This window comes from Narcine bancroftii, chromosome 11 (assembly GCF_036971445.1).
Source record: "Narcine bancroftii isolate sNarBan1 chromosome 11, sNarBan1.hap1, whole genome shotgun sequence".
Lineage (NCBI taxonomy): Eukaryota > Metazoa > Chordata > Chondrichthyes > Torpediniformes > Narcinidae > Narcine > Narcine bancroftii.
The window spans coordinates 78,869,616-78,897,576 of NC_091479.1; the positions used below are offsets into that span (position 1 = coordinate 78,869,616).

Consider the following 27,961-nt stretch of genomic DNA (forward strand, 5'->3'; position numbering starts at 1 on the left):
CTAGAAATTTGAAAAGAATGACCTGTGTGACTTTCATGGATATAACTGGGTATGCTAATATTTTTTGTATCCTGCAAACAATTTCATTGCCAGGTTAAAGTAGATAAATGGTAGGAGAATGATAACACAAATGACAAAGGAATTAGTTAACATGAAAAACCAAACAAAATCAAAATATAACATGGGCACATTTATTCGCAATAAATGCTTAAATGCCTTCCTTCTACTTTGGGTGGCTTATTGTTGTGATGTGTGCCCATCTGAGGCTGTAGCCAGGCTGCTCTCTCTATCGAAACAACTGAAGATATGCAAGATAAACAACTATGAAGATAAATGTCAATGATGTGTTTTTTCCCTTGAAGGATAAGTGTGTTACAAGATGAGATGTTACAGTCTTGGAATGCTGGGTTGTTGGTTGGGGGGTTGGTAATAGGAACATTATTGCTTGATAGCTAGTGAGAATTTGGTTCAGAAGGTGTGATGGGTGTGTGTGAATGTGTAGGAAAAATTCTTACATCCTGTGTTATACTTATTACTGTCAGTGGAACTCAGAACAAAACAGATAATGGAACGTGGATGTGCTGTGACCCAGGTCATGCTTTCTTCATAATCTCCAAATTTATGCCAAATGTGCCAATCATGTACAGTGTACCATCTCTTTTCTTATTAAGTGATTTCTATGTCGTCTGTAGAATCTGCTCTGTGCTCTGGCAGAACAATATTCTATTGCTGATGGAGATCGATTACCTGTTTCTGGATAAGAATGATGACTTCAAAGGTGACATTCACCTGTGACTGAGGAAGGACAATATGCTAATGAGTGATAGTTATCTGTTCTTGTTTAACAGTAGTCTATTCCTGTGCTATACTGACAAAACATACTCAGTCCAGAGTTGGTGTCAGAAGATATCTAATCGGGGGGCATTAAGGTAACTACAGGGCAGCACAAACTGCCATTAAAGAACTCACTCAGTGTGGGGGTGATGAGGGGGGCGGGGTTCACCAATGCCATACCTGCCGTGGACCTCCTCCATCTGTTGGTGGGGGGGGGCATGACCACAATGCCCCCCATGACGCCAACCCTGATTCAGTCATTGCTTCAGGAGATAGCCAATTGCTTGCACTGTATACTTTGTAGGGGGAAGTGCATTAAATTATTCTTCTCTCAACAGATCAGGGCAAACCCCTTTTAAAATGTCTGTTGAAAATGTTATGTGTAATGAGCGCCATACACAAGTGGATCAACTCCAAAATGTAATTCATTGGCTTTATTTAACTACAGATGAGCATTAAAAAATGGAAAAGTTCTTGGAGATAATGAATTAAAAAGTATTATTTATCAATAAAAGCTACAATCTTTTATTAGTCCTATGACGGTAGAGCGTGTCGAAAGAATCAAAGGCTTGTTGATCCAAACCAAGGCTTTTATTAACTAGAAGATTGGAGCGTATCACAAGTAGGTCGACCAGTCCAGAATGACCTGGTCTGGCTAGGAGCAACCCTTTAAGACCTGCCAGTAGGTGTGGCTACACTCTCAGCCAATCACAGTCATCCTACACTATACATATACACATTGGTGATAGAATCTGTACTATCACAGTAACCCAATCCTCTGCACATTAAATGCTTGTCTGCTTCTCTCCCCAACCACACACTCACCCTTCCTCCACAGCACCAAGTTCTGGATGCAAGAACCTCATATAGATGAGCAAAGTTGCGGTGGAAATAGGACATTTTATATTCCATTCCAGAGGCTTTCAGATACAAATCTCACACTATTTGTTAGGAATCACTGCACCAATAGTATTAGGTGGTATCACTCAACATCATTGTTTTAACTTTTATTACAGGCACTACCATACGTTGCTCTTCTGATCGTTATGCTATTTTTCATCTATGCTGTGATTGGTATGCAGGTAAGTGCTTTTGTATAATTAAGAACTGGCTGGTTTAGTGTCAAACTATGCAGCATTTTCAGATATATAATGAGCATACAGCAAAGAAAGCACAAAATCACAACGGTATCATGCTTATTAGGATTAATGTTCAGTGTACAGTATGTGCTGCTGACTGTTGGTGTTTTAATTAATGTAGTGTTAACACTTATTAAATTCTATTAAGTATTACTCCCACTGCTGGATGCAAGAGGACATAGTGTAACTACCTTTCCTGATGAAGAATAGTCCTTCCAAAACAGTGTGGTGCTTCTACCAATCAGAGAAAACATCAAAAATATCATGCAATCTTAGGTATTTTTGAAGACTTACCAAGCAGAAATTTCATGTGAAAGCAAAAAGCAATTAACTCATTGTGAATAATAACAGCTCATCTGACATGTCTACCAGCAACTTGGAGTTTCTTTCCATCTTAATCCCTTGAGACCAGAGTGTGCTAGACTGTCTTACAAAAGAATGTAAGGAGCAGGAATAGGTCTTCTGGGCTGTCAAGCCCTGCTCCACCATCATGGTGCATCTGACTATGTGCTCAGCTCCATTTATCCACCTGTTCCCCGAAACATTTAATTCCTCTATTATTCAAAAATTATTCAAAAATCTATCCAATTGTGTCTAAAATATGTTTAATGAAGAAGGCTCTTCTGTTTAATTGGGCAGAGAATTCAACCTGGGAGAAGTTGTTCCTCCCTATTTCCCTCTTAAAGATAAATGATCCATTCATTCAAACTGCTCCCAATAAAGGCATAGTCATTTGGTTATAATGCACAAGGTATTCAGAAAAGAATGGCTCTCATTGAATGGGACAGCATGGAACAGGCTCTTTGGTCCTTACTGACTGTGTTGACCATGATGTAAATTTAAACTAATCCCATCTGCCAGAATGTGGCCTGTAGCCTTCCATCTCCTGCCTGTTCTTGCCTCTTAAATTTTGCTATTATATCTGCTTCTATCACATCTCCTGGCAGCCAACTCCAGGCATTGTCATAAAATTGCCTCACAAATCTCATTCAAATTTTCCCCCTCACCTTAAACCTATGCCCGCTAGTATTTGCCACTTCCACCCCAGGAAGATGTTCTGATCATCTCCTCTATTAATACCTCACATTATTTGCTACACTTCTATCAAATCTTCCTTCTTTCTCCTACGGTCCAGTGGAAACAATCCATATTTGTCCAACTTCCCTTATAGTTAATGTTTTCTGATCCAGGTAATTATCAGTATGTATGTATGTAACTATTTATTTGTTTTGTTTCTTACTTTTCTTTGTTTTATCTGTTATCTTTTCTTCTCTCAGAGGAGTCATATTTGTTATTTAAATTGCTGTTAGTGTGTTTATGTACCTGGAAAGCTACCATAAATAAGATTTTAGTTGCATCTGTACATTATATTTTGTATGTGACAATAACTCAGCATTCATTCAAAGCCTCCACATCCTTCCAGTTATCCAATGACTACAAATGCGCACAGTACTTCAAATCTGGCTGAACCACAGTTTTACACATGACTTCTTAACTTTTGAACTCAGTGCCCAATTAGCAAAAGCAAGTGTGCCAAATGCTTTGTTTACTACCCTATCACTTGAGTTGCCACTTTTAGGGAGTTATGGATTTGTACCCCAAGATCCTTCTGGACATCAATGCTCCTAATTGTCCTGTCAATTAGTGTCATATCTCACTTTTATTTGGATTAAATTCCATCTGTCATTTCTCTGCCCAAATTTCCAACTTATTTTTGTCCTGCTGTATCATTTACCAACCTTCCTCACAGTCAGAACTCCAGACTGTTCATGCTGCTGGCAAAATAATCTTCCCAATCATTTACGTGTTACCAGTGACTAGTGGAGTTCTTTAGGGATCTGTTCTTGCACCTCTTTGTGAATTTTATAAACAACCTGGAGAAAGAAATGGAAGGATGGGTCTGTAAGTGGCAAATAGCATAATGATTGGAGATGTTGTGGATATTGTGGAAGATTGACAAAAGTTACAATAGGATATAGGCAGGATACAAAGTTGTGTGGAAAAGGGTCAGGTAGAGTTCAATCCAGATAAGTGTGAGGTGATAAATTTTGAAAGGTTGAACGAAGGGGGAGTACATAATTGATGGCAGGAATCTTAACAGTACGGAAGAACAGAGGAAACTTGAAGTCCAAATTTATACATCTCTCAACATTGCTACGCAGATCGATAGGGGAGTTAAAAAGGCTTATGGTATGATGACCATCATTAGTCAGGAGATTGAGTTCAAGAACCAGCTTTATAAAACACTTCTATAAAATGTATTTTGTAAAATTTATTTATTCTTATATTGTATTCAGTTCTGGTTGCTCATTACAGGAGGGATGTGGAAGCAATGGAGAGAGTACAGAGGAGATTTCCCAGGATGTTCCTTAACAGAGCTAGGGCTTTTCTCTTTGGAGTGAAGAAGATTGAGAGGTGACTTAATAGAAGTCTTACAAGGTTATTAGGGGCATAGATAGGGTGGATAGCCAGCACCATTTTTTTCTGGGGTGACAGTAGTAAATACTAAAGGATGAAGAATCAGGTGAGGGGAGGAAAGTTAAACATAGATGTTAGAGGTAAGGTTTTTTTTTGCACAGAATAGTGGGCGCCTGGAATACCAGGGATGGTGGTGGAGGCAGGTACGATAGAGACATTTAAAAGACTTTTAGACATACACATATTTGCAACAAAACTAGGTTATGATGTTGGGAAAGTTTAGATTGTTGAGTGGGTTTATATCAGCCAGCACAACATCATGGGCCAAAGGGTCTGTACTGTGCTGGAATGTTCTATGCTCTATGTAAAAGTCAAAGGTCCCACCACTGATCCTGAGGTACAACACTGGTAGCAAACCTTCAGTCAAAATAACATCCTCCACCACTGCTCTCTATTGCCAATCTTGAAGCAATCTACCAAATCTCCATGGAACCATATGCCTCAGACTTCTAGATTAGCCGATCATGAGGAACCTTGTTGAATACTTTCATGAAGTACATGTAGACTATATCCACTACCATAACCCTATCAGTTATCTGCATCGCCTCCTCAAAAACTCAAACATGTTTGCAAGATGTGCCTTCCCCCACACAAAACCATGCTGATTCTTTCTGATAGGTCCATTCTTTTCCAGATGTGAGTTAATTCTATCACTATGAATCTTCTCCAATGACTTCCCTATCACTGGTTTATAATTTCTTGATTTGTTCCTACTGCCCTTCTCAAAGAAAGCAACAATTGGCTATTTTTAAATCACCCAGGACCTTGCCCATGACTAAAGATCTCAGTCAAGATTCTAGCAATCTTACCTCCTTCAGTAACCTGGGAGAGATCCCATCTGGTCCTGGAGATCTTAACTACCTTAATGACCTAACACTGCCTCCAACTTTCCCAATAATATCAGTATACTCCTTCCTGATCTCACTATCCTCCTCATCCTTTTCCTTGGTGAAGTACACATATGGTTTCTTGCACATTTCTGGCCCCAGACACAAAATTCCCCCTTTGCCCTTATGTGATTCCACTCCCTCTCTCGCTACACTCTTATTTTTCATGTACATATGAAATGAACTTTGCCATCCTTGCCTTTCTTCCTCACAGGGACATGTTGGTCCTGACTTTTGATGAGCTATTCAAATGACTCCTCCATGCCAAATATGGACTTGCCCAACAATAGCTGCTCCATTCTACTCTCCCCAGCATTTTCCCAATAATGTTGTAATTTGCCTTATTCCACTCTAGCACTATTTCCAGAGGTCCAGTCTTTTCCTTTGGAAAATATTTTGGTAATATTTTGCTGCAACATGCAAAATTTATATGGACTTTGTGTTATGGAATTTCTTGAAAGAGGAGCAAAAGAAAGAAAGATTCAGCAACTTGGTGGGAATTCCAGAATTTGGAACATTGACAGCTAAAAGCATAGCTTTAGCAACTAAAGAGACAACAGAAAATAGGAAGAACGATCAGAGACAAAAGTTCTCTTTGGTTATAGTTGCAGAGGAAATTATTGAGATGGGGATGATCCAATAGAAGACTTGAAATGCAATTTTTAAAACATTAAGTTTGAACAACCCCTAAGTCAAAGGCCAAGATGTGAACGTTTCTGGAGACTGAGAAAGCTATGGAAATGGAAGTGATATGGAATCAGAAGCTCAACCCTGGGTCAAAAAGAGATGGTGTCCAATCCAGTTCAGCCTCAGAATTGTGATGAGGAAGTTAATGGATTTAGATGAGGGAGGGGTTGGAAATGTAAATAGTGTTTTCTGTCTCCCCTGTGCCAACAAGTAGTGGGATATATCTCAGGCCATGGAATGGTTGAGAGAGCTTTTGGTAAGATAGAGCTCAGTGATATTAATGCATGTGGAATCTGTTGTTTTGTTTCTAGGTGATGTCAACAAGGAGCAAAATAAAGTCTAAGTAAAGAGATAATAAATTAACATATGTGTTTGTTTCATTATTGTAGGTATTTGGTAAAATTGCCATGGTTGATGGGACTCACATTAACAGGAACAACAATTTCCAAACCTTTCCGCAAGCTGTTCTGTTGCTCTTCAGGTTTGTAATTCACTTGAATTTCTGAAACAATCAGTCATTTAGTGCTGTGTAAAAAAAACACATCGATACTTCTGTTATGCAATGCTGCTGATACATCATCTCGCTACATAAAACTTTGGAGTGTAATTACCCAAAAGTGCCTTCATTCAAGAGGAAACCCTTTACACAATGTACAGCACATGCAAAACCAGTCACATTACTTGAAATTAACATTCCAGGACCAGTAATTCCAAACTTGGAAAGATTACTGCTGTATATTGTAATAGGTTTTCTTCTTAACTGGTTAGGTTTATACTCTTTCTTTTATTAATGGCTGTGCGGCTTGATCACACCACTGTGGCTAAATGGATGGGCAAGTATCGAGCTTCAAGCATAGTAAGGAACATTGGAGCATTTTCTTTCCCCCTGTGTTTACCTATTCCTTCTCAGCAGGGGCACTTTGCAGCTATTTTTACATCTCATTCCCAATTGTCATTTCCTAAAGGAGGACCTTTGGAGTCCATGTAGCAATGGAAACAATTCAATGAATCCCAGCAATTATTCTCCCTCTTATGCTCATCAATTCACATTTTTAATTAATCAACTCAGGAGAAGTTACAGGGTCAATTAACTACAAGCATATCAATGCGATATGGGAGGAAACTGGAGTACCTGGAGGAAACCCAGGTCAGGGCATGTATCCAGATCCTTGAGCCTAGCAGCAGTCACCGCTGCACCATCATGCACCCTATTTACCATCTTCTCTTTCTCCTCTTTTTTGCCTTTTATTATTCCTTAGTTCTCAACACACAATTCCATTGGTAGTCATTCTACTGCTCAACTTTTCAATTTTATTCACATGATTCAGGTGGCACAGTTGGCATAGCAGTTAGGGCAACGCCTTTACAGCGCCAGCGATTGGGGCATAGGTTCAAATCCCGCACTGTCTGTAAGGAGTTTGTATGTTTTCCCTGTGCTTGTGTGGGTTTTCCTCAGGGGCTTCAATTTCCTACCACTGTTTGAAATGTACTGGGGTTGTAGGTTAATTGGGTATTAATTGGGTGGCATGGATTCATGGGCCGAAATGGCCTGTTACCCTGCTGTATGTCTAAATGTTAAAAAAAAATTATGAGCATGACAACATTTATAGTCCATCACTAATTGCATTTGAAAATCAGGTGGCTCACAATTTTGTGCCGAGATCTTTGGGTAAATGTAAAATAATTCATTTTTTTTTTAAATTTCAGACTGCAGTACTTCCTTGCAACAAGCATTATCCCATTATTTAATAACAGGGTTCTGCTACCTGCTTTATCATTTTGACTATCTCTTCTACAACTATCCTGCAATATTCAATTCTCAACCTTGATCACATTATAAACACATTCCTTTAATGGTCATTACACTGTACCCGTTTGTTTCATTTTGTGTCTTTAATTCACCAATTTCATATAAAGAGACTTCAGTTTTAATATTTCACCATTTTTTCCAAGAAAAGGCATGTTTTTTGACTCAGAGAATTCTGCCACTGACTTTAGAGTCTCCTCTATGTCCATTTTTTCCTCATATCTAATATCTGTTTGGTTGTAGTGCCGTACAGCATAGAAGCAGGACCTTGAGCCCAACTCATCCATACCGATCAAGGAAGGGGCTTGGGCCTTTAGCCAGTGTTTGCCCCACAGCCGTTTAAACCTCTCCTAGGACAGTAATTATGCCACTAGAAACTGAGATAGTTAATATAAAAGGTTAATATTCAGCACAAGCAGGTCTTCTGGACAATCTCTTTCTTTCCCCTTTCTTGACACTGTTGTTCAGCAAGGTTTCACACTTTTCAAGCAATTCATGCAATTTCAATGTTAATAATTAACTGCTTTAACATTTTGCACGGCAATGTAACTTTGCAGCTTTACATATTTAAACTGAGGGCATATCTTAACATTTTGAATATTCAAATACTGGTGGCTGTGTGAGGGTGCTCAGCATAAAACTGCAGACATTCAAAATGTTGAGGGAAGGCTCCCTGGATATCACAAACAGCCAGAATAATTAACAAAATAAACATGTCCTGAAATGTATATTAAGTGGTGGGGTAAGTCTTTAATAATGAATTATTTGGTCTATGACTGTATTTGATGGCATACAAGGCACACAGCATAGAAGCCCGCTATCCCCCCCCAACCCCCCCCCCCCCCCGACCCCTATTTCAGCAGAGAATTTTTTTGTGTATTTACAGTCAAGCATTTAATGTTATTGAAATATGTTGGTACAGTACAGATAAAAGCCTTCACAATATGCATTGGTAAGCCCTGCCTTTTCATAAACCGGTATCACCAAACTTCTGTTCCCGTAAAACCATGATTCCCCTTGTTCTTCGCCTATCTCCTGGCCTCATTAATCATTATTTTAGTAGAAACACATTTCCCTGAATTCCTCTAATTTATCACCCTTTTTTTTTTAAGCTCCTTTTCAAGTTCTGGCCATTGTGGGGCTGGACATTGAAGGTTACGTTTACCTTTTCAAGCAGTCTAAAGTTGCTGTTCTCGCTTTCTCCATTCTCATATCATTTTTACTGAAGACGGTGCTCCAAAACCTCTCACTACCGCTTTATTACCATGCTCCTTAGCATAGTTTACCACTTTTAGTTTGTATCCAATAATATACCTTAAGCACTTTCCTCCTGTAGCTGTCTTGAGGGTAAAATCTTACACTGCTCTCAACTTCCATTCTTGTTGATTTTATGATAATACTCTTTTTATAAGTTCCCCTTATTGTGGTAAACACCAAATACACAAAATGGCTACGGCTCATGAACATGACTAGTTCTCGGTGCGTGTTGATAGATGGCGGTGATCCTCGTGAGCTCCACTGAGACGGTGATCACTGTTGACATTACTCACCATTGCCACCCTAATTTCAAGTTTCTTTTAAAAACAAAGACTTTTCGATGTAAAAATAGTAAGATAGATGTGGCAAGTATTGTACTGACAATAACCACACCAGCAGTGTGAGTCTAAGACAGCTTTAATAAACTAATATGTACACTAAGAGGTCTTGTCTCTCTGCAAGACCAACCTGAAAGGCTAGACTGTAGCGCTGGACTGCTTTATAGACAAGGTCACCGGGATGACCCCTGGTGACCCAGTGGTGTAATTACATATCACCATATTCACCCCCCCACTAAAAAATTATCCCCCCAACCCCCATCCTCCTTCCCTTGTTTGTAAGTTCATAAGTCCAAATTTTTTTGTGGCTTCTGTTATCTTCTGGACCTCCTCGATAGTGGTATAGGGGTGGGGAGTGTGGTCTGCCTTTCAGCCTGCCTTGGTGGAGGTGTGGGAGAGGGAAGTACTGGTTGGTCATGTGTCCATGTGGGCTGGGGATCCTCTTGTATGGGATTAGGTCCTGCCATCAAGTCTAAGGTGGTGATATTTTGTGGGGCAGCGTACCCAGGGTCCTGATTTCCAGGGTGGGTGGTATAGTCCTCTGGGGTGACTCGATGGACGACTGTTCTAGTGACTGCTGCTACACTCCTTGTTGATCCGTAGACATTTGTGTTTCCTCCGTGTTGTTCACACATCCGGCCGGCGCGAGATCCCTGGTGGCCACCGAATCTTCTCTTCCATCTAGGAATGTGACAAAGGCGTACTGAGGGTTCGCGTGCCTCAACTCCACTTGATCCACCAGCAGGTCTGCTTTGTGGGATCTGCAGTGCTTCCGGAGGAGAACAGGTCCCAGTGTCATCATCCATTTAGGCAGCCCTGTGCCCGTCGTGGCTTTTCTTGTGAAAGAAAAGATACGTTCATGTGGGGTCACGTTAGTGGCAGTACACAATAAAGAACGTATAGAGTATAGGGCTTCTGGCAACACTTCTTGCCATCTAGTAGCAGGCAGGTCTTTTGCTTTTAAGGTCAAGAGGACCGTTTTCCAGATAGTGGCATTTTCCCTTTCAACTTGTCAATTCCCCCTGGGATTGTAACTTGTAGTGCGGATGGTAGCAATCCCTCTCTCGTGCAGGTACTGCTGTACTTCTGCGCTCATGAATGCAGCACCCCTGTCTGTGTGTATGTAGTTCAGGTACCCAAATATGCTGAAGATGGGTTGGAGGCATTTTATAACAGTGGCTGCTGATACATCAGAACACAGGATTGCGAAGGGGAAACGGGAATATTCATCTATTACGTTTAGGAAATAGACATTTCTATTATTGGACGGGAGTGGGCCTTTAAAATCGAGGCTAAGGCGCTCAAAAGGTTTGGTAGCATTTATCAGGGTGGCTTTGTCTGGCCAGTAAAATTGCGGTTTGCATTCCGCACAGATGGGGCAGCTCTTGTTCACTGACCTCACTTTCTCTACCGAAAATGGGAGGTTTTGGGTTTTAATGAAGTGAAACAGTCTAGCGACCCCCGGGTGGCCCAGCTCATTGTGCAAGTTCTGCAACTGGGACAAGTGGTTAAGGATGGCACAAGTGCCTCTGGACAGCGCGTCTGGGGGCTCGTTGAGTCTCCTGAGGTGGTATAGAATGTTGTAGTTAAATGTAGATAATTCTATCTGCCAGCGCAGGATTTTGTCATTCTTAATTCTCCCCGTTCTGGTTATCGAACATAAAAGCCACAGACCGTTGGTCTGTGACGAGGGTGAAGTGTTTGCACACCAGATAATGTCGCCAGTGCCTTACTGCTTCCACAATGGCTAGGGCCTCCTTCTCTACTGCTGAGTGTCTTACTTCTGACCCCTGTAGGGTTCGCGAGAAAAAGGCCACCGGTCATCCGTCTTGGTTTAGGGTGGCTGCCAGAGCCACATCGGATGCATCCGTTTCTACTTGAAACGGGATTGAGTCATCTATGGACCTCATGGTAGCTTTAGTGATATGGTCCCTAATGTCCCTGAATGCTCTGGTGGGAAAACTGAGGCTTTTATAAGTGGGCGGGCCCCGTCAGCGTAGTTAGCGAACAGCCCCAAACACCTTTTTAGTGCTTTCAGCGTGTGTGGCACTGGAAGGTCTAGGAGAGGGCACATACAGGGCTGGGTCTGGGCTGATTTCCCTGTTCTGCACTATGTAGCCCAGGATTGGCAACTTCCTGGCGCTAAAGACACATTTGTCCCTGTTGTACGTTAGGTCCTTTCCTTGACTGCCTGGAAGAAGCATTTTAAATTTGTGTCACGATCCTCCTGAGTGTGGCCACAGATTGTCATGTTGTCTACATAGGGAAACACCACTTTCAGTTGGAACTCATCTACTATTCGGTCCATTTCTCTCTGAAACAGGGACACTCCATTGGTGACACCGAAGGGAATTTGCAGAAATTGATACAGCCTGCCGTCTGCCTCAAATGCCGTGTAAATGCGATCGCTGTTTCTAATGGGCAGTTGGTGGTATGCTGCCTTCAGGTCTATGGTGGAGAAAACCTTATACTGCGCAATGTTGTTGACCATGTCTGCTATGCGTGACAGGGGGTAGGCATCTAGTTGTGTAAATTTGTTGATTGTCTGGCTGTAATCCACTACCATGTGTAGATTTTCTCCTGACTTTACTACAATCACCTGGGCTCTCCAGGGGCTGGTGCTCTGCTCTATGATGCCCGCCTGCGGACCCCTGTCCTTATAAGGGCACTGTGCCTTCTGCTCTTTGTGGCTATTGGTGTGCATTCTGGGGTCAGGTGTGTGAACAGCGGAGGGGGTTCTATGTTCAGGACAGACAGGCTGCAGTGTTGTTTCTTCGTAAGGCGTAGTGGGGGGTGAGGCCCGTTGTGCACTATTGTAATGCTTTCTAACTGGCACTGAACATCTAACCCCAATAGTACCGGGGCACAGAGGTGAGGGAGTACTAGTAATTTTGTGCCCTGGATTTCTAGAGTAACCCTGCAAAACTGTTTTATTTCAGCTGCAAGGCTGCTAACAGGATCTGGTGCTCATTCGGGCATGTGGGAAGGGCAAGGCGGTTGACTAACCCCTGGTCAATAAAACTTTCAGTGCTTCCACTATCTATTAAGCAATTTACCCTCATCATTAATCTTGATGCACACAGTGGCATCAGATAAATTGTGTGGACTTGCCTGATTCATGAGTAGGGAAGCCAGTCTGGCGTGTCCTTCCATCCGACAGTACTCGGCGTCTATTCATCTCCTGAAGACTGTGTCTTCTGCTTTGTAGCATTTGTCCAAGATGGCCGGCTGCACACAGCATTCTTCTTCTTCTGTTTGTCTGTGGAAAAAGAAGAGCTTTCCCGCCTCTCATTAGCATGAGAATGGGCCTTGGCTGCAGAATTTTGCTTAATGCCCACGTTTTGGAACAGACATTTTCTCTGGCAGGGCAGAGGGCTCTGGGGGTCCTTTCTATGTCCACAGAAAAAGCACTTGGGACCCTCAAGTTGTGCTGCTGCTGCTGTGGATTCCTGTGAGGCACCATACTTTTCTTATCGTGGGGCTAGAGAGTCCAGCAGTGTGATGTTTGTCCCAGCCCCAGGGTCCTGTGAGTACTCCTCCAATTCTTAACAGGTGCTTTCTCAAGCTTCTGCAATAGTCTCTGCCTCATCTAGCCCCGCCATTCCTTTCTCCAGCAATCGATGTCTCATCTCAGTGGACCGTATGCCCACAACAATTCTGTCCCTAATAAGGTCCTTCACATACTCCTGAGCTGATACTGCTTTAAAGTTGCAGCCTCTCGCCAGGTCTTTCAGAGAGAGTATAAAGTCTCTGGTAGACTCCCCTACTTGTTGTGACCTGGTCATGAGTCTATACCGGGAGTGGAGTTCACTATGCCCCTTACAGTAATGCCTCTTTAAAATGTTCATTGCCTCTTGGTAGGACCTGGCATCCTGTATAAGGGACAAGGGTGGTCTCCCAGCTGGGCTAACAGCAGCATTAATAGCTCTTTATCCGATGCCTCAGCACCCTCCACGTAATTCAGAAAGCATTTCTGCCAGCGGCCGAAATGCGTGCCGGCTCCGGGATTTCTGGGGTCGAGCTCCAGCCTGTCTGGTCGCAGCACATGGCTAAGCCGCAGTCTCTGGTCCCTTAGGTGTAGCAAGGGTGGACCCTGGGGTATTGGGAGCTACTGGTAGAGCCTCTGTGGGGCTTGTGTCTACTGGAGGAGTAACCTGGGTGCTTGGGGCTGTTGGCTGAGTCTCTGGCTTTGGGACATTTGCAGCGGGCTTAGGGGGGGATCCCAGAGGTAGCGTCAGGTCTCCGTGGTACTAGGGAAACTGCTGCTGGGGGAGTGACGGTAGCGGTGTCTGCTTTCCCTGGCTCTGGAGTGGTTGGGAATTCTGCAGATACGTGGCGATCGGAAGCACGACTTGTGGAGATCCTTCCACCTGCACTTGTAGTGGCCCCTTTCTGATCAGACCGGGGTTTAGTGTCAGCAGTGCCTGTACTGGCGAACCCACGGGCAGGCAGGGCTCTTGGCCATTTCTTACCTGCCCTATCGTACTTCTGTGGTCTTCCCTGCATTCCACCACGATTCCAGTACAGCGGTTCCTCGCCATCTCTGTCCTTGGAAGCACATGTGTCTAGTCGTCCCCAGATTCCATTCCTCAGGAGGAGTCTCCAGGTGGTCAGGAATGCGCGTTGGACCAGAAGCAGCTTCCATCCGAGTAGCTATCATATTAGTTTATTAAATTGTACTGACAGCAGTGCGAGTATAAGACAGTTTTAGTAAACTAATATGTACACTAAGAGGTTTTGTCTCTCTGCAAGACAAACCTGGAAGGCTAGACTGTAGCTCTGGACTGCTTCATAGACAAGATCACTGGGGTGACCCCTGGTGACCTAGTGGAGTTATTACATATCACCACAGGTATGACATAAATAGACAGTAACACACATACGAGTTCAGAAATGGTTACCTCAACTTCGCCTACAAGTCCTAGGGATATTTTCTGAGCCATTTTTGGGGAAAAAGTGGGTCTTAGATGCCATCACTTAGCTTGATCTCATGGAGTTATCAATTAGGGCCGATAACTATGAACACTTACCTATTGTCTCACCTGCCTAGTTACATTGATACAAAGTAGGATGTCCCATGCATTGAAGTATCAGTGGATTTTGTGTGCTTAACAGAATTAATTGCATAAGCATTAATAGAAGCGATTGTGTTGTCATTTTCCAAAGCAATTCACATAAGTGGCCTCCCACCTTGAAACTGGCAGCCTGTGTTCTTAAAAGACATTGGTATCTGATTATTATAGGAAGGTTACATGTAAATAGTATTTTTGAGGACTGAATCTTGTTTGAATTAACTAGCTGCTCCTCCTTTCTATCACTTATGAAGATTTTCTAAACTCATAATATCCACAAATAGCATCAGAAACATTTTGGAGAATGTAAACCAATCAGAAAGAGCAATTATTAAAAGTGAAGAGAGAGAGATTTGAAACAAGTTCTGCTGTTCAGAGGAATGAATGTATTTTCATTTGAATGCAGATGTCCAAAAAATTGGACATTTATAATTTGGCAGGGGTCCGCTGCTTCTCATGTGCTTAAAAATCCTTTTGGTTTCAAATTTAAATGAACAATTGACCCAGTATCAATTGTTGTTCGCAAAATAAATTCCAAATTCATAAGTCCTTACGCATCTTCTAACTTCATCCTGCAAAGCCTAATTTTAAAATTATGCTCCCATGGATTTAGTGGCTTTCAAACTGCCCCCCCAAATTCACATTCCATGTTAAGTAATCCTTATGCCATAAGTCCTCTGTGATTAGTAAGGGATTGCTTAAGGTGGTATGTGAGTGGAAAGAAAAAGATTTGAAAACCACTTTTAATCGTACCTAATTAACCTGTTATGTGCATGGTTTCATAACGCCAAAGGAAATAGGCCAATGACAATTTTTCTCAAGCAAAATATTTCACTAACAATTGGGTCTAGAGCAATGGTTCTCAGCCTTCCCTTCCCACTCACATACCACTTGAAATCTCTCACTAATCACAGAGCACCTATGGCATAGGGATTACTTCAAGTGGGATGTGAGTTTAAGGGGGCAGTTTGAAAACCACTGGACTCATCAATCAGCAGAAATAGTGTTTCATCATCTTTTAATTAGTTATCTTTTGGAAAAGAAAAGATTCAATTAAATTGCTGAACAACCTTAAATTCCACATAATCTCATAATTTAACCTTTGTTATGTAAACATCATTAATTGAAAATTAGATAAGTAAGTTAAAGGATGTATTTGGATATTCCTTGAGTCAATTCTACAACTATTGTCTTTCTTAATATGTATAATTAATCATTTTAAATGATTTCGACTTCGGTGTACAGGGCACAATTCTCAAATGTACAGATAAAACAACATTTGTAGGTGTAAACTTTGAAGAGCATAATAATAGACTTAAGGAAGATGTAAATAGGCTAGTGGAGTTGGCAGAAAAGTAGCAGATGAAGTTTATATTGAGGAATACCTTGATGCTTTCCGCTTCAGTGCCATTGATGTGGATAGGGAATGTTGTCCTTGGCTCCAATCCTTTGTCTTATTGACTTTGAGGATAGAAATAAAACACTTTAGATTCGGAGGTAATGAATTGACATGGATTAAACAGTGGTTGACAAACATGAAACGGAGTACAGGAGTAAATTGATTTTTTTTCAGGGTAGCCAAAAGTGACCATCGGGATACAACAGGAATCAGTTATTGAGCCTCAGCTGTTTGTAATATTCATTGATAATTGGGATGAACAAACTGAATTTACTGTATATCTAAGTTTGTTAACATGAGACTGGATGGATTGTGAGGTGAGAGAAGGATATAAAGAGGCTTTCAAATAACATAGACAAATTGAGTGAGTGGGCAAACAATCAGATGCAGTTTAACATGGATAAATGTGAAATCCACTGGAAAAACAGGAATTATATTATTTAAATGATAATAGGTTGTCGAGAAATGTTTATCAAAGAGATCTGATGTCCTTGTACACTTGTCACTGAACGCAAAACATAAGTGTAATAGTTGAGGAGACAAGGGGTATGTTGATCTTTATTGCAGCAGGCTTTGAGTACAGAAGCTAGGATTGCACATGATCTTGGTGGAGTGGTGCATTAACTAGCACCTGGGCTCCTAGGCTAAGTTTTAGTAAGGCCCCCAGGGTCAGTGTCATTGGGGAGAGGACATTCACGGGCCATGCCCCAACTCACATCCTTCCAATCTCTCTCTCACACGCGCACACACACCAGCATTTTGGCTGGTTTAGTGGAATTTGTCCAGACTCTGTAAACTTAAGGACAAATCAGTGTGTCGTGATGGTAAATTTAATTTTGGAAGAAAATAGGGGGGGAAGGAGAATGACTTTTAATTGATTCAACTATTTAAATTGAAGCTTATACCCATTCTGATCATAACATGATTTTGTGTGGATGTGGGTCATGTCAGTTTCAATCTTTAAAGGTGTTCTTTGCTTTACCAGTCTTTTGGGTTAGTATTGTGAATTTGCTGTTCATTTTGGAGAGAATGGGTGAATTAATTCTAAATGCACACTCCCCGCTCTCCTCCCCTCACCCTCACTCTCTCATTAATGCCATTGTTCTCTGTGGACGCTGCCCGAGCCACGAGGCCTCTCCAGCTTTTCCCAGGCAGATGGACTGCCCGTGATCCCCCTCCCTGCCTGCCTATCGGCCGCTCACCTTGATCCACGGCTCGTCAGCCACTCTGCTTGCATCCACCATGATGAGCGGAGAGTCTCAGACTCCAGACAGCATGCCCCCACCCCTCCCCTCCGACTGCCAGTAGAAGTGCAGAGGATCCTCAGCTCAAACCATGTCATGGGGAAGACCCTTCAGCCCATCATATTCGTGCTGGCTGAAGACCACATTCTGCACTGTATGGTCTTCCAACTCATTTCAAGAGTTTATCTAATTCAGTGGTTCTCAACTTTTTCCACTTGCATACCTCCTTAAATAATCCCTTACTAACCACAGCACCTGTGACATCCTATGCCATGGAATAGTTGCTCTGTGGTTAGTAAGGGATTATTTAAGGTGGTATATGAGTGGAAAAATAAAGGTTGAATCACTGATCTAAATACATCTGACACAAAGAAAAGTTCTGCTTGACCAGAAAGCAACAGTGGAGCACTGTCCAACATAGTTCTCTTATCCACTCTGCTTACACTGTCAACAGTCCGGGTGCCAAAAGCCCAGGTGCCAATAGCCCAGTGTGGAGAGGGGTGCATGGGGAAGTATTGGGCTGGTAGTGGGGTGCCTTTTTGCCAGTAGTAGTTTGTAAATGTATGCGTGATGAGCCGAGCTCTGCAGCAGAAGGCAGATGCCACAGACCTCAGGCTCAAACTTGTGTACACTTTTTGCAAATGCATGCATAACCATTGAATGAGCGACTAGAGAATTATGACTATACTAATACGTATAATGTTGTATTTAGTGCTAGTACATAACATGCATAATAAAATATCAAGAAGACAAGTTATATGAATCAATTATAACAGAAGTGGCACTTGTAGTTCAATACCTTAGCTGCTGGCCTAGGTCGTGCCGTGCTCATCAGGACCACCCCCAATCTTCCACCTTCTCAACCACCAAACTATTAGATTTTTAATGACTCTCCAACCAAATTGGTGGTGGGAGGAACTGTGGAAGGTGGAGGATTGGGGAGTGGATGCCAGACTGCCAGGGGGATTGAATTTTTAAAGCAGCTTGCCTGATTTGAGGCAGCCAACTAGTTAAGTAATAAGTGGCACCCTTGTTGTGGGCACAGCACCACTGGGCTGGGTCACTGGGTGATACTGAGAGGCCATCTCTCTGTGACCTCAGTGAGATGGCCTCTCAGGCATTCGCAGCGGCGCCTCTCAGGCATTCGCAGCGGCGCCTCTCAGGCATTCGCAGCGGCGCCTCTCAGGCATTCGCAGCGGCGCCTCTCAGGCATTCGCAGCGGCGCCTCTCAGGCATTCGCAGCGGCGCCTCTCAGGCATTCGCAGCGGCGCCTCTCAGGCATTCGCAGCGGCGCCTCTCAGGCATTCGCAGCGGCGCCTCTCAGGCATTCGCAGCGGCGCATGAACCAGGCGACACTGTCTCAGGACCCAGTAAAAGACATCTAGGACTGAGATGAGAAAATATTTCTTCACCTAGATCAGGGGTGACCAGCCTTTTAATTTAGACATACCGCATGCTAACAGGCCATTTCAGTCCACAAGTCCATGCTGCCCAATTAACCTACACCCCCCAGTACATATTCATGGGCCAAATTGGCCTGTTACCTTGATCTATGTCTAAATTAAAAGGCTGGCCGTCCCTGACTTAGAGCATGGTGACCCTGCAGAACTTTCTATCTTAGAATACTAAGGAAGAAAAATCATGGAATATGTTTAAGATAAGCTTAGATTCCTAGACTTGAAAGCATCAATGGGTAGAGTGAGAGAGTGGGAATAAGGTATAGATGTGCACCGCTTAACGTCCAATCGGGCAACATCTGAACACATATATATGTCCATGATTCAATAGGGTTATAATGGAGTTCGGTCAGAAATCCGAATCGGCGAACACATCATTAAGCAGTGTTGAGAAAGAAGAACTGCCACGATTCTACTGAATCATGAAAGTCTAGTGGAGCTGTATGTTGTATGCCTCTTGCTATTTTCTACGTCTCTATGCTTTAGTAAGTAAGTCATCATAAATATTTATAAAATACTGGTTTGGCCATCACTGTAGGATTCTATCCCACTCTGAACACCTTACTTATGTACATAAGAGAGGTTTTTAAAAATAATCCGTATTATGTGGAAAGACCAGGGAAGCTTGGGTTGGTTTTTTTTGGAAAGAAAAGTTTCAAGGAGTTAAGGTACTTAAAATCATGAAGAGTATGGGCAAAGTTGGTGGAAATTTTTCCATTTACAGAAGTCAGAATGCAGGGATCATAGAAGGAAGATGATGGAGGGAAGAATCAATAGTGACAGGATGAGGAACTATGTTTTGTACCAGATGGATAAATATGGAGTGCACTCCAAAGGATGGTCATAGAGGCAGATTTAGTTGTAGTGTTCAAAGAGAGCTGGAAGTTTATCTCAAAGGAAATAAAGTGGAGGCCAATATAAAGAGGCCAGGAGAGGAGATGGTTGGATTGTTCTGCATAAACCTGGTGAGAACATGATAGGACTCTTTTCCTGCTGTGGCTTTCTGTGGTTTTGTGATTTTTTTTAAGTAAATTTTCATTTTGATTAGTATATCTTTAAACTGTGGGGCACAGACTGCTTAATATACAACAGGAGTGCTCCAATTAAAGCATTGTAGCTTCCTTCATTTCAATAAGTTAAAGTGCATTATATGACATGTTACGATTTACTCCAGTAGAACAGAAGGGAATTAAATAAGCACCTGAGATTTTCTGTGTAAAAGGCCCTTTTAAAAAATCTTGACAAAATATGCTGTAAACAGTGCCTCACTGCGCCTCTTGTAACAAATACCAGCAACACCACCTGGTGGATTTGCAGAATTATAACCCATGTCCATTACTGACTACCCTGTCCATGGCTCAGCTCCTCTTGATATTGGTCAAATGCAGAAGTTCAAGACAAGCTGGAGGTCAAACACCACCATTACTGATCTCTAAACATCAGTCTGCCCTAGTGCAGATGTCACATGCTGAGGTGTGGTTCTCCAGCATGTTTGTGTACAAGTATTGCACTACAACCCCAGTGTCTGCAGACATCCCTGTTTCACAACATTGCACTACAACCCCAGTGTCTGCAGACATCCCTGTTTCACAACATTCTGAGGTGAGGCTAGATACATTTCACATTCAACCCATCCACCTTGAGTAAAAAACCAACAACTGACTATTTTAATGCTCTCTGATTTTGTAAAATAGGTAAATGATACTATAGACTTTGCTTCATCATTATATGGAGTTTTTAATTAATCTTCATAAAATATTTAAATATTCATATGCCTCTTTAGAAACATTAAAAATTCCAAATTTATTCAACCCATTCAGTATTTTATTGCATTTAACTTAATTTTCATATATTAATGATTTATCGCTTACTTTTTAATCGAAGTAACTTGCTTCTTACTGATCCCAGCTACCTGTAAGTGGTTCAACAAGAATACATTTGTGTTACAAAGAGTGACCAGTAATTTATAATTATGTTAACAAGGTAACTGAAACTGGGAACTTTGCCATTGTTCCTCTCCAATCATCTAAAAGCTGTTGCTTAGCAACAATCTAAGTTGATTATCCTGACAATATGTCCTGTCCATTTTTAAGTCAACAATTTCATGGTTGCAAAGGAAAAACATTGTGGTAGAGATGATGAAATTGCAGCAAGGTTGTGAGGATTGAATAAAAGTATGAAACAGTGCAAGAGAGGAAAATTAGATTGTGCCTATTCAAATTTCTTTTCTTTTCTACCTGTTCTTGTGATCATATCAACATATTCTTTGAAATAAAGAAACCAATTATTCCATTGTGAAATATGTTAGGCCATTCAATTCCATCTGTATTTCACGACAATGGAGTCAAGTCAAGTTTATTGTCATCTGACTGTACAAATACAACCTCGGTGCAAAACATACAGACACACATGATACATATGTAGTGCACACATGATACATATGCAGGACAGGTATTCCATTTATACCATAAATAAATAAATTTTATTTCATGAATATGAGAGTATGAGCTGGTCCTTTGGTCGTTCAGGATTTTCATTGCCCTGGAAAGAAGCTGTACCTCAACCTGTTGGTGCTGGCTCTGATAACCCTGTATATCTCTTCCCCGACATGAGCAGTTGAAAGATACTGTGTGCAGGGTGGTAGGGGACTTCCATGACTTTGCACATTCTCTTAAGACATGGATCCTGGTAGATCATATCAATGGTAGAGAGGGCAGTGAGAGGAAGGAGACTCCAGTGATCCTCTCTGCCACTTTTACGGTCCTGTGGATTGACCTTCAATCCATTTCTTTGCAGCAACTGTGATACAGCCACCCATGACGCTCTTGATAGAGCTCCTACAAAAGGTTGACATAATGGTAGCTGGTAGCCTTGCCCACTTCAATCTTCTCAGGAAGTGCAGTCGCTGCTGCGCCTTCCTGACAAGTGAGGAACTGTTGAGGTCACTAGTTAAATGAACTCCAAGAAACTTGGTGCTCTCCACTCCCTCTACTACAGAGTTGATGATGTGTAGTGGTTGGTTCTCCTGAAATCCACAATCAACCCCTTCATCTTGTCCTCATTGAGACACAAGTTGTTACTCTCTCACAAAGCAGTCACTCATTGCTTTGATTTTTTTAAATGTTACCTGCTTAAGGTGGCAATTTAATATTTTCCACATTTTTATTGATGATGGCAGATAGTCTCAATTCAAGATTCTATGTAGTTTCCTGTGTCCTCTTTTCAACATACAGTCCTACTTATCTTTTTGTAACATTTAGCCACATTTCAGTGCTTTTTCCCAATGTGTATGCATTTTCAAGATGTTGAAACCTCAGCAAGGAATATTGTGCACAACACTCGTTACATCTTGCTGTAATCAAGAGTATAAATACCCTCACAATATGCAATGCACTATTAAAATAAAATCAGTGATGGAATTAGTATTATATGATGTACCCACATTAGCAGTAAGTGTGAAATTCAGTAATACTTTAGATTCTTTTTCAAATATTTGTGTTGCTTGGATAGAATAAAAGGTGAAGCTTCAGCCATTTAGCTAAATAAAACCACAAAAATGTTTGGCACAAAGTGAGACCATTTAATCCATCATGTCCTTATTAGTTCCATTAATGGAAATATTTAGATTACTCCCATTCCTCAGCGCTCAGCCAATGCTTTGAGGTTATGGCTTTCCAAGTAAATATCAGGGAATTGTTTTCAGTGTATTGAGGGTTTTTGCCTGCACTACATTTCAGGCAGTGGGGTGTTGGTCTTTTCTTCAGGACCACGCCAATTAACAAACAGAGGTTTCCAAAGTATCAGAATCACCACCAAGCAAAAATGGTCCTTCTTATTCATTTTTTCTTGGCCTCTCATCAATCTGTGTATCTCAACTAAATTTCCCCTTAATATCCTTTGAAAACCTCAGCCAAGTTGGTCACTGCTCTTAACAAATGTTCTCCAGTCCTGTCTATATTCTCGTAAATCTCATTTGAACCATCTCTGGTATTGTCACATTCTACGTGTATTATGGCAATCTAAAAAGTACAGCAATAATTTGAAATAATTTTTATTAGACATGAGGAACTGAATAGTCTTAATTGGAGCCAAATATTTCTTTGGTTGTATGTATAATCTGCCTGCTTCATGCCTTGGCTGATATAGGCAGGTATACTTTTTTAACCACCTTATCTACCATTTCTGATACCTTCAGGCAGGGTGTCAAACTCAAATTCACGGAGGGCCAAAATTAAAAACTTGGACTAAGTCGAGGGACGAACTAAATATTTATTGAAAATTTTCAACAACGTCTGCATGTTTTCTCTTCTTTCAACATATGTAATATTAAACTTTAGGATATAACTTTAGGAGGATAATGTTACAGGTCAGGAGTAGGTAGCTGAAGTTCACCCTTTGCTTGACCTGAGGGAAACATATTTGATCCCTGTGGAGATGTAGTCAGCATTCACAGGCTGTCCATTTTGGCCTGCATCAGGACTCAGCATTTCCTGCTCACTCCTCAGGCTCTAGGCCTCTATTCACCCTCGACCCACCATCCCTCTACCTGACTAGTCTTTTACCCAACCTCTACTCACCCTTCACTCCACTTGCTCTGCCTCTACCCACCCCATCCTATACACGCCCCTCTACTGCCTCTCCCCTCAAACTGTTCCTCCCTCTACCTGTCTTTCACCCTCTAATCACCCCTCCCCTACTCGCCCTGCCCCTCCCCTTTTACCTCTTCCCTATCCACCCCTCCTTCTACTCATCCCTCCCTCTAACTTCCCCTGCCCATTACTCCTCACCTACACCCTCTGCCCACCCCTGCTTACCCACCCACTCAGGCCCAGCGCGCTGCCGATCAGCCTTTGCGGACAGCCACCACCTCTCTCTTCATGTGCAGGGTCGAACCAGCCGTCCCTGGGGTCCGCACGGGTGCAAGCGCTGAAGGCCATGGCGACCGGGAGAAGTGCGCTCGCGCTGTGGAAGGGCCGTCCGGTGCCAGTCGCGCGGGGCTCGCGCTGCCCGGGGGCCGTGCGCAGCCTGCCATGTCCATTGCACTGACAGGAAATCACAGGCGCTCACCCATCCGCCGCACTGCTCGACAGGTGGAAGAAGAGACTGGTTGTGCGGGGATCCTTCCAACCGGCTTGCCGGCTGATGACATCAACAGACTTCTCGTGTTACAATTTCTCATGTTACAATGGGAAAGGATGTGCAATGAAGGGGGAGGATGGTGGGGGTGACATTACCAAAAAACAGCATCGGCTCTCGCTGCAGGGCGGGCCACCTCTAATACATTTTTGAAATGATCTTGCGGGCCAAATATAATTATATTGCGGGCCAAATTTGGCCCGCGGGCCAGAGTTTGACATGTGTGCCTTAAGGGATCTGTGGACATGCACTCCATGGCCCTTCTGTTGCTCTGCACCTCTTGATATCCTATCATTTTAGCAGATTCCCTTGCCCAGTTTCCTCTCCCAAATCCATAGTCTCATGTTTGCTTATATTGAATTCCATTTGCCATTTTTGTTGCCACTGACCTAGTCTTGCAGGAGCCAATAAATTTCTTCTTCAATTGTCAATTGTATTTCCAGTTTTAGTGTCTTGAGCAAACTCGATTATAGACCAGAAGCAAAATATTTCAGAAGCTGGAAATTTGAAGTAAAACAGAAAATGCTCAGCAAGGCAGGGAATACCTGAGGAGAGAAAAAAAGAGTTTAAAAAGTTAATTTGATATTTTTCTTCAGATTACCAACAATATTATGTGTGCTTTTCACCAACAGTTGCTGACTGAATATTGAGAGATTACAGTATTTTTTATCCTCTTTTAGTGGTACGAACTGCAGAGATCAAGAAACACTGCTAACTTTCTTATTTTAAACAATCGTGCGGCTCATAAAGGAGAGTGATGTCAGCCCATTTCACAAGGGGGAGTGATGTCAGCACGCCTCATTAAGGGGAGTGATGTCAGCCCGTTTCACAAGGGGGAGTGATGTCAGCGCGCCTCATAAAGGGGAGTGATGTCAGCCCGTTTCTCAAGGGGAGTGATGTCAGCACGCCTCATTAAGGGGAGTGATGTCAGCCCGTTTCACAAGGGGAGTGATGTCAGCACACTTCATAAGGGGGAGTGATGTCAGCCCGTTTCACAAAGGGGAAGTGATCTCAGCACACTTCATAAGGGGGAGTGATGTCAGCGCGCTTTATAAAGGGGAGTGATGTCAACGCGCTTTATAAAGGGGAGTGATGTCAGCGCACTTCATAAGGGGGAGTGATGTCAACGCGCTTTATAAAGGGGAGTGATGTCAGCGCACTTCCTAAGGGGGAGTGATGTCAGCCCATTTCACAAAGGGGAAGTGATCTCAGCACACTTCATAAAGGGGAGTGATATCAGCACACTTCATAAGGGGGAGTGATGTCAGCGGACTTTATAAAGGGGAGTGATGTCAGCGCACTTCATAAAGGGGAGTGATGTCTGCTGGTACTAGGAGTGGAGCACTGTAAACTTATTCTGCTGAATAGGTCTCCAGGTCATCCTTAGGTGCCATTCTAGTACCCAACACCACCCACAGTAACTCATCTGCCCACTGATGCCCGTTGTCTTACCCACAAAGCTTATTTCAGATGCCGGTGAAATGTTCCACTAGTCCAAACTTTGGAACATCTGAACCGTGTTCTTAAGGCTGAAAGACATCCTTAGAAACTCAAATAGACCAAATGGAGTAATAATGGCCATTTTAGGGAATGCCCTCCGGGTGGACAGGGATTTACTAAGTCTACTTAGACTTTACTAAGTCTACCTTTGAGAAGATACGTTTGCTATGGAGGTTGGTGGCGAAACCCTGAATGTGTGGTATTGGATGCCTATCCAGCACAGTTGCGCTGTTGAGGCATCGGTAATCTCCACAGGGCCTTAGGTCACCAGATGCTTTGGGCACCATATGGAGTGGCAATGCCCAAGGATCATCAGACCTTCGGTTGATGCCTAGTTCCTCCATAGTTTTGAACTTTTTTTTGTCCTGTAGTAGTCAGTCAGGGGGGAAGTCTGCGTACCTTGAGATGTAGGGGAGGCCCAGTGATGGTTAAGTTGTGCTGAACTCCATGACATAGAGAGACTAAATGGAAATCTGGTGTAAATAGTTCAGGAAACTCTGCTAATAAGTTTTCAAAATCATTGGTGGTGAGGGTTTGCACATGTAGCAGTGTTGCCAGCCGATGACCTGAAGAAAGTGGGTATGTGTGGAATGTGGTGACATGGGCCAAATGGCACCCTTTCATATCTACCAACAAGTCATGTGCCCTCAGGATGTTCACTCCCAAAATGGGCTGTCCTACGGCTGCTAGCGTGAAAGTCCAGCGGTAAGGTGTCTCGCCAAATACCAGTTGTATCGACATGGTACCATAACTGCTAATCGTAGTACCATTGGTGGCATGCAAGTTGCTTGAGGCACTTGAGATTCGTGCTTGTAAGAAGATGGCAGGAAAATACTGAGCTGAGCTCCGGAGTCAACTAGCAGTTTGCATTCCATGCACTGATCAGTGGCATATAACAGTCTGATCTGGTTGCCAACCACCGAGCCCATCAATGGTGCTTAGCTTTGTCGTTTCCCACGTAACTGCACGGTGGCACACAGCGGCGCACATTCCTGTCCCACTTTCTGTGGTAGAAACACCACTCATTGTTCTCCAATGGCTTTTTCTTCCTCAGTAGCTTGTGGATGGCTATAGAACAGGTGGCTGCATTGACTTGACTGTCCAAGGTGACACGGGATGCTGCGGTACCCTGTGAAATCTGTCTGCCTCCTCTGCCACTTCCCTTGGTTTGGAGAAGTCAGCAGAAGAGAGCAGCAGAGCGATGTCATGAGGGAGCTGTTCTAAGAAGGCTGCCTTGAACATTAAGCAGTTGAAATAGTCATCTGCTAATGCAAGCATTTTATTCATCAGTTCTGACGGCCTTCTGTCCCCCAAATCATTGAGGTGGAGTAAGCGTGTGGCTCTTTCCAGGTCAGACATGCTGAAAGTCACGAGGAGGTGTACCTTAAAAACACTGTATTGATCTTCCTCGGGTGGGTTGTTGATAAAATCATCTACCTTGGCAGCAGAATCTTCATCCAATGAGGCAACTACATGCCAGAGTTTGGTGGCTTCTTTAGTTTTGTTCCTAATGTGGAACTGAGCCTCAGCTGCTGGAACCATGGACGTGGTCTGTGAGGCCAGAAGGTGGGCAGTTTCACAACCCCCGCGTGCAGCGCAGTAGTGGCATCCATTCTGCAGGCTTTCTCACCGTTTCACTTTTGGGGCTCAAAAGACGTTGAGCGCCCATCAGGGTCACCAATTTAGTGGGACTAACTGCAGAGCTCAAGAAACACAGCGACCAGAGAAGAATTAACTACCAACTGGTTTTTATTTTAAACAGTCAGTGCACCTCACAAAGGGGAGTGATGTCAAAGGGCCTCACAAAGGGGAGTGATGTCAAAGGGCCTCACAAAGGGGAGTGATGTCAAAGGGCCTCACAAAGGGGAGTGATGTCAAAGGGCCTCACAAAGGGGAGTGATGTCAAAGGGCCTCACAAAGGGGAGTGATGTCAGCTCGCCTCACAAAGGAGAGTGATGTCAGTGCGCCTCACAAAGGAGAGTGATGTCAGCGCGCCTCACAAAGGGGAATGATGTCAGCGTGCCTCACAAAGGGGAGAGATGTCAGCGCACCCCACAAAGGGGAGTGATGTCAGCATGCCTCACAAAGGGAGTGAAGTTAGCGTGCTGCAGAGACACTGTCTCTCTGGCAACACGCCAGCAGAGAAGCATTGCACTCTGTCAACCCACGCGAGTCTGCAAACGCGGGCTTCTTCTGGGCAAAGAAGGGGAGCCCGCACCATTCTGTGCCGGCTGCTTGGTGCAGGTATTCTGCCTGTCCAGTTGTGTGGCCGCTCGGTCCGCCACACTCTAATTTCTTTTAGGTCCCTTGGGAAATATTTTTTCTGCAGGGTAATTTAACCCTTAAAATCTCTCTTGCTCTCTCTCTTACTTTATTGTTTCAAGTAGTTTACATTCTTCTTCTCTTGCCTTTTTAAGTACTGTACCTGTTCTATGAAGACAAATTCAAAACATCCATTTAGAACTCTACACATCTTGTTCCGCCACAGGCAGGCTGCCATTCCACTCGTTTTATTCTTTCCTTTGTTGATTTCTTTCCTTTCTCACATTTATTTAAAAATATTATTTTAGCCAAAACCATTTTAATTTCAGTTGTACCCCTTCAGTTTTCTGTTGCACTGAAGCTGTGGCACACTTAGCTTAGCATTTAGCACAATACTATTACAGCGCCAGCAAATAGTGTTCAAATCCGGCCCTGTCTGTAAGAGGATTGTATATTCCCCAGTG

At 42.9% G+C, this 27,961-nt stretch overlaps 1 protein-coding gene and 1 long non-coding RNA gene across 20 annotated transcripts in view; one reads left to right on the forward strand and one right to left on the reverse strand.

The window, feature by feature from the left end:
• LOC138745967 (uncharacterized) overlaps positions 1-26,989 on the reverse strand; it is a 66,954-nt gene extending 39,965 nt beyond the window's left edge. For 3 of the 7 annotated variants that reach the window (XR_011346622.1, XR_011346624.1, XR_011346623.1), the window contains exons 1-7: positions 25,635-26,989; positions 24,125-24,280; positions 20,471-20,511; positions 15,885-15,960; positions 12,539-14,080; positions 6,477-6,550; positions 3,713-3,847 (exon numbers count right to left, since the gene is read on the reverse strand). This is a non-coding gene — a long non-coding RNA (uncharacterized lncRNA). Of the gene's footprint in view, positions 1-3,712; positions 3,848-6,450; positions 6,551-9,488; positions 10,264-12,538; positions 14,081-15,884; positions 15,961-20,470; positions 20,512-24,124; positions 24,281-25,634 lie in introns of those variants that run through there. The other 4 variants (XR_011346626.1, XR_011346628.1, XR_011346627.1 and 1 more) reach the window with 4 other exon arrangements.
• LOC138745963 (voltage-dependent L-type calcium channel subunit alpha-1C-like) overlaps positions 1-27,961 on the forward strand; it is a 488,237-nt gene that overhangs the window by 393,435 nt on the left and 66,841 nt on the right. For all 13 annotated transcript variants that reach the window (XM_069903575.1, XM_069903576.1, XM_069903581.1 and 10 more), the window contains 2 exons: positions 1,851-1,916; positions 6,415-6,506. In XM_069903575.1, coding sequence (XP_069759676.1) covers positions 1,851-1,916; positions 6,415-6,506 — 158 coding nt within the window. The remainder of the gene's footprint in view (positions 1-1,850; positions 1,917-6,414; positions 6,507-27,961) is intronic.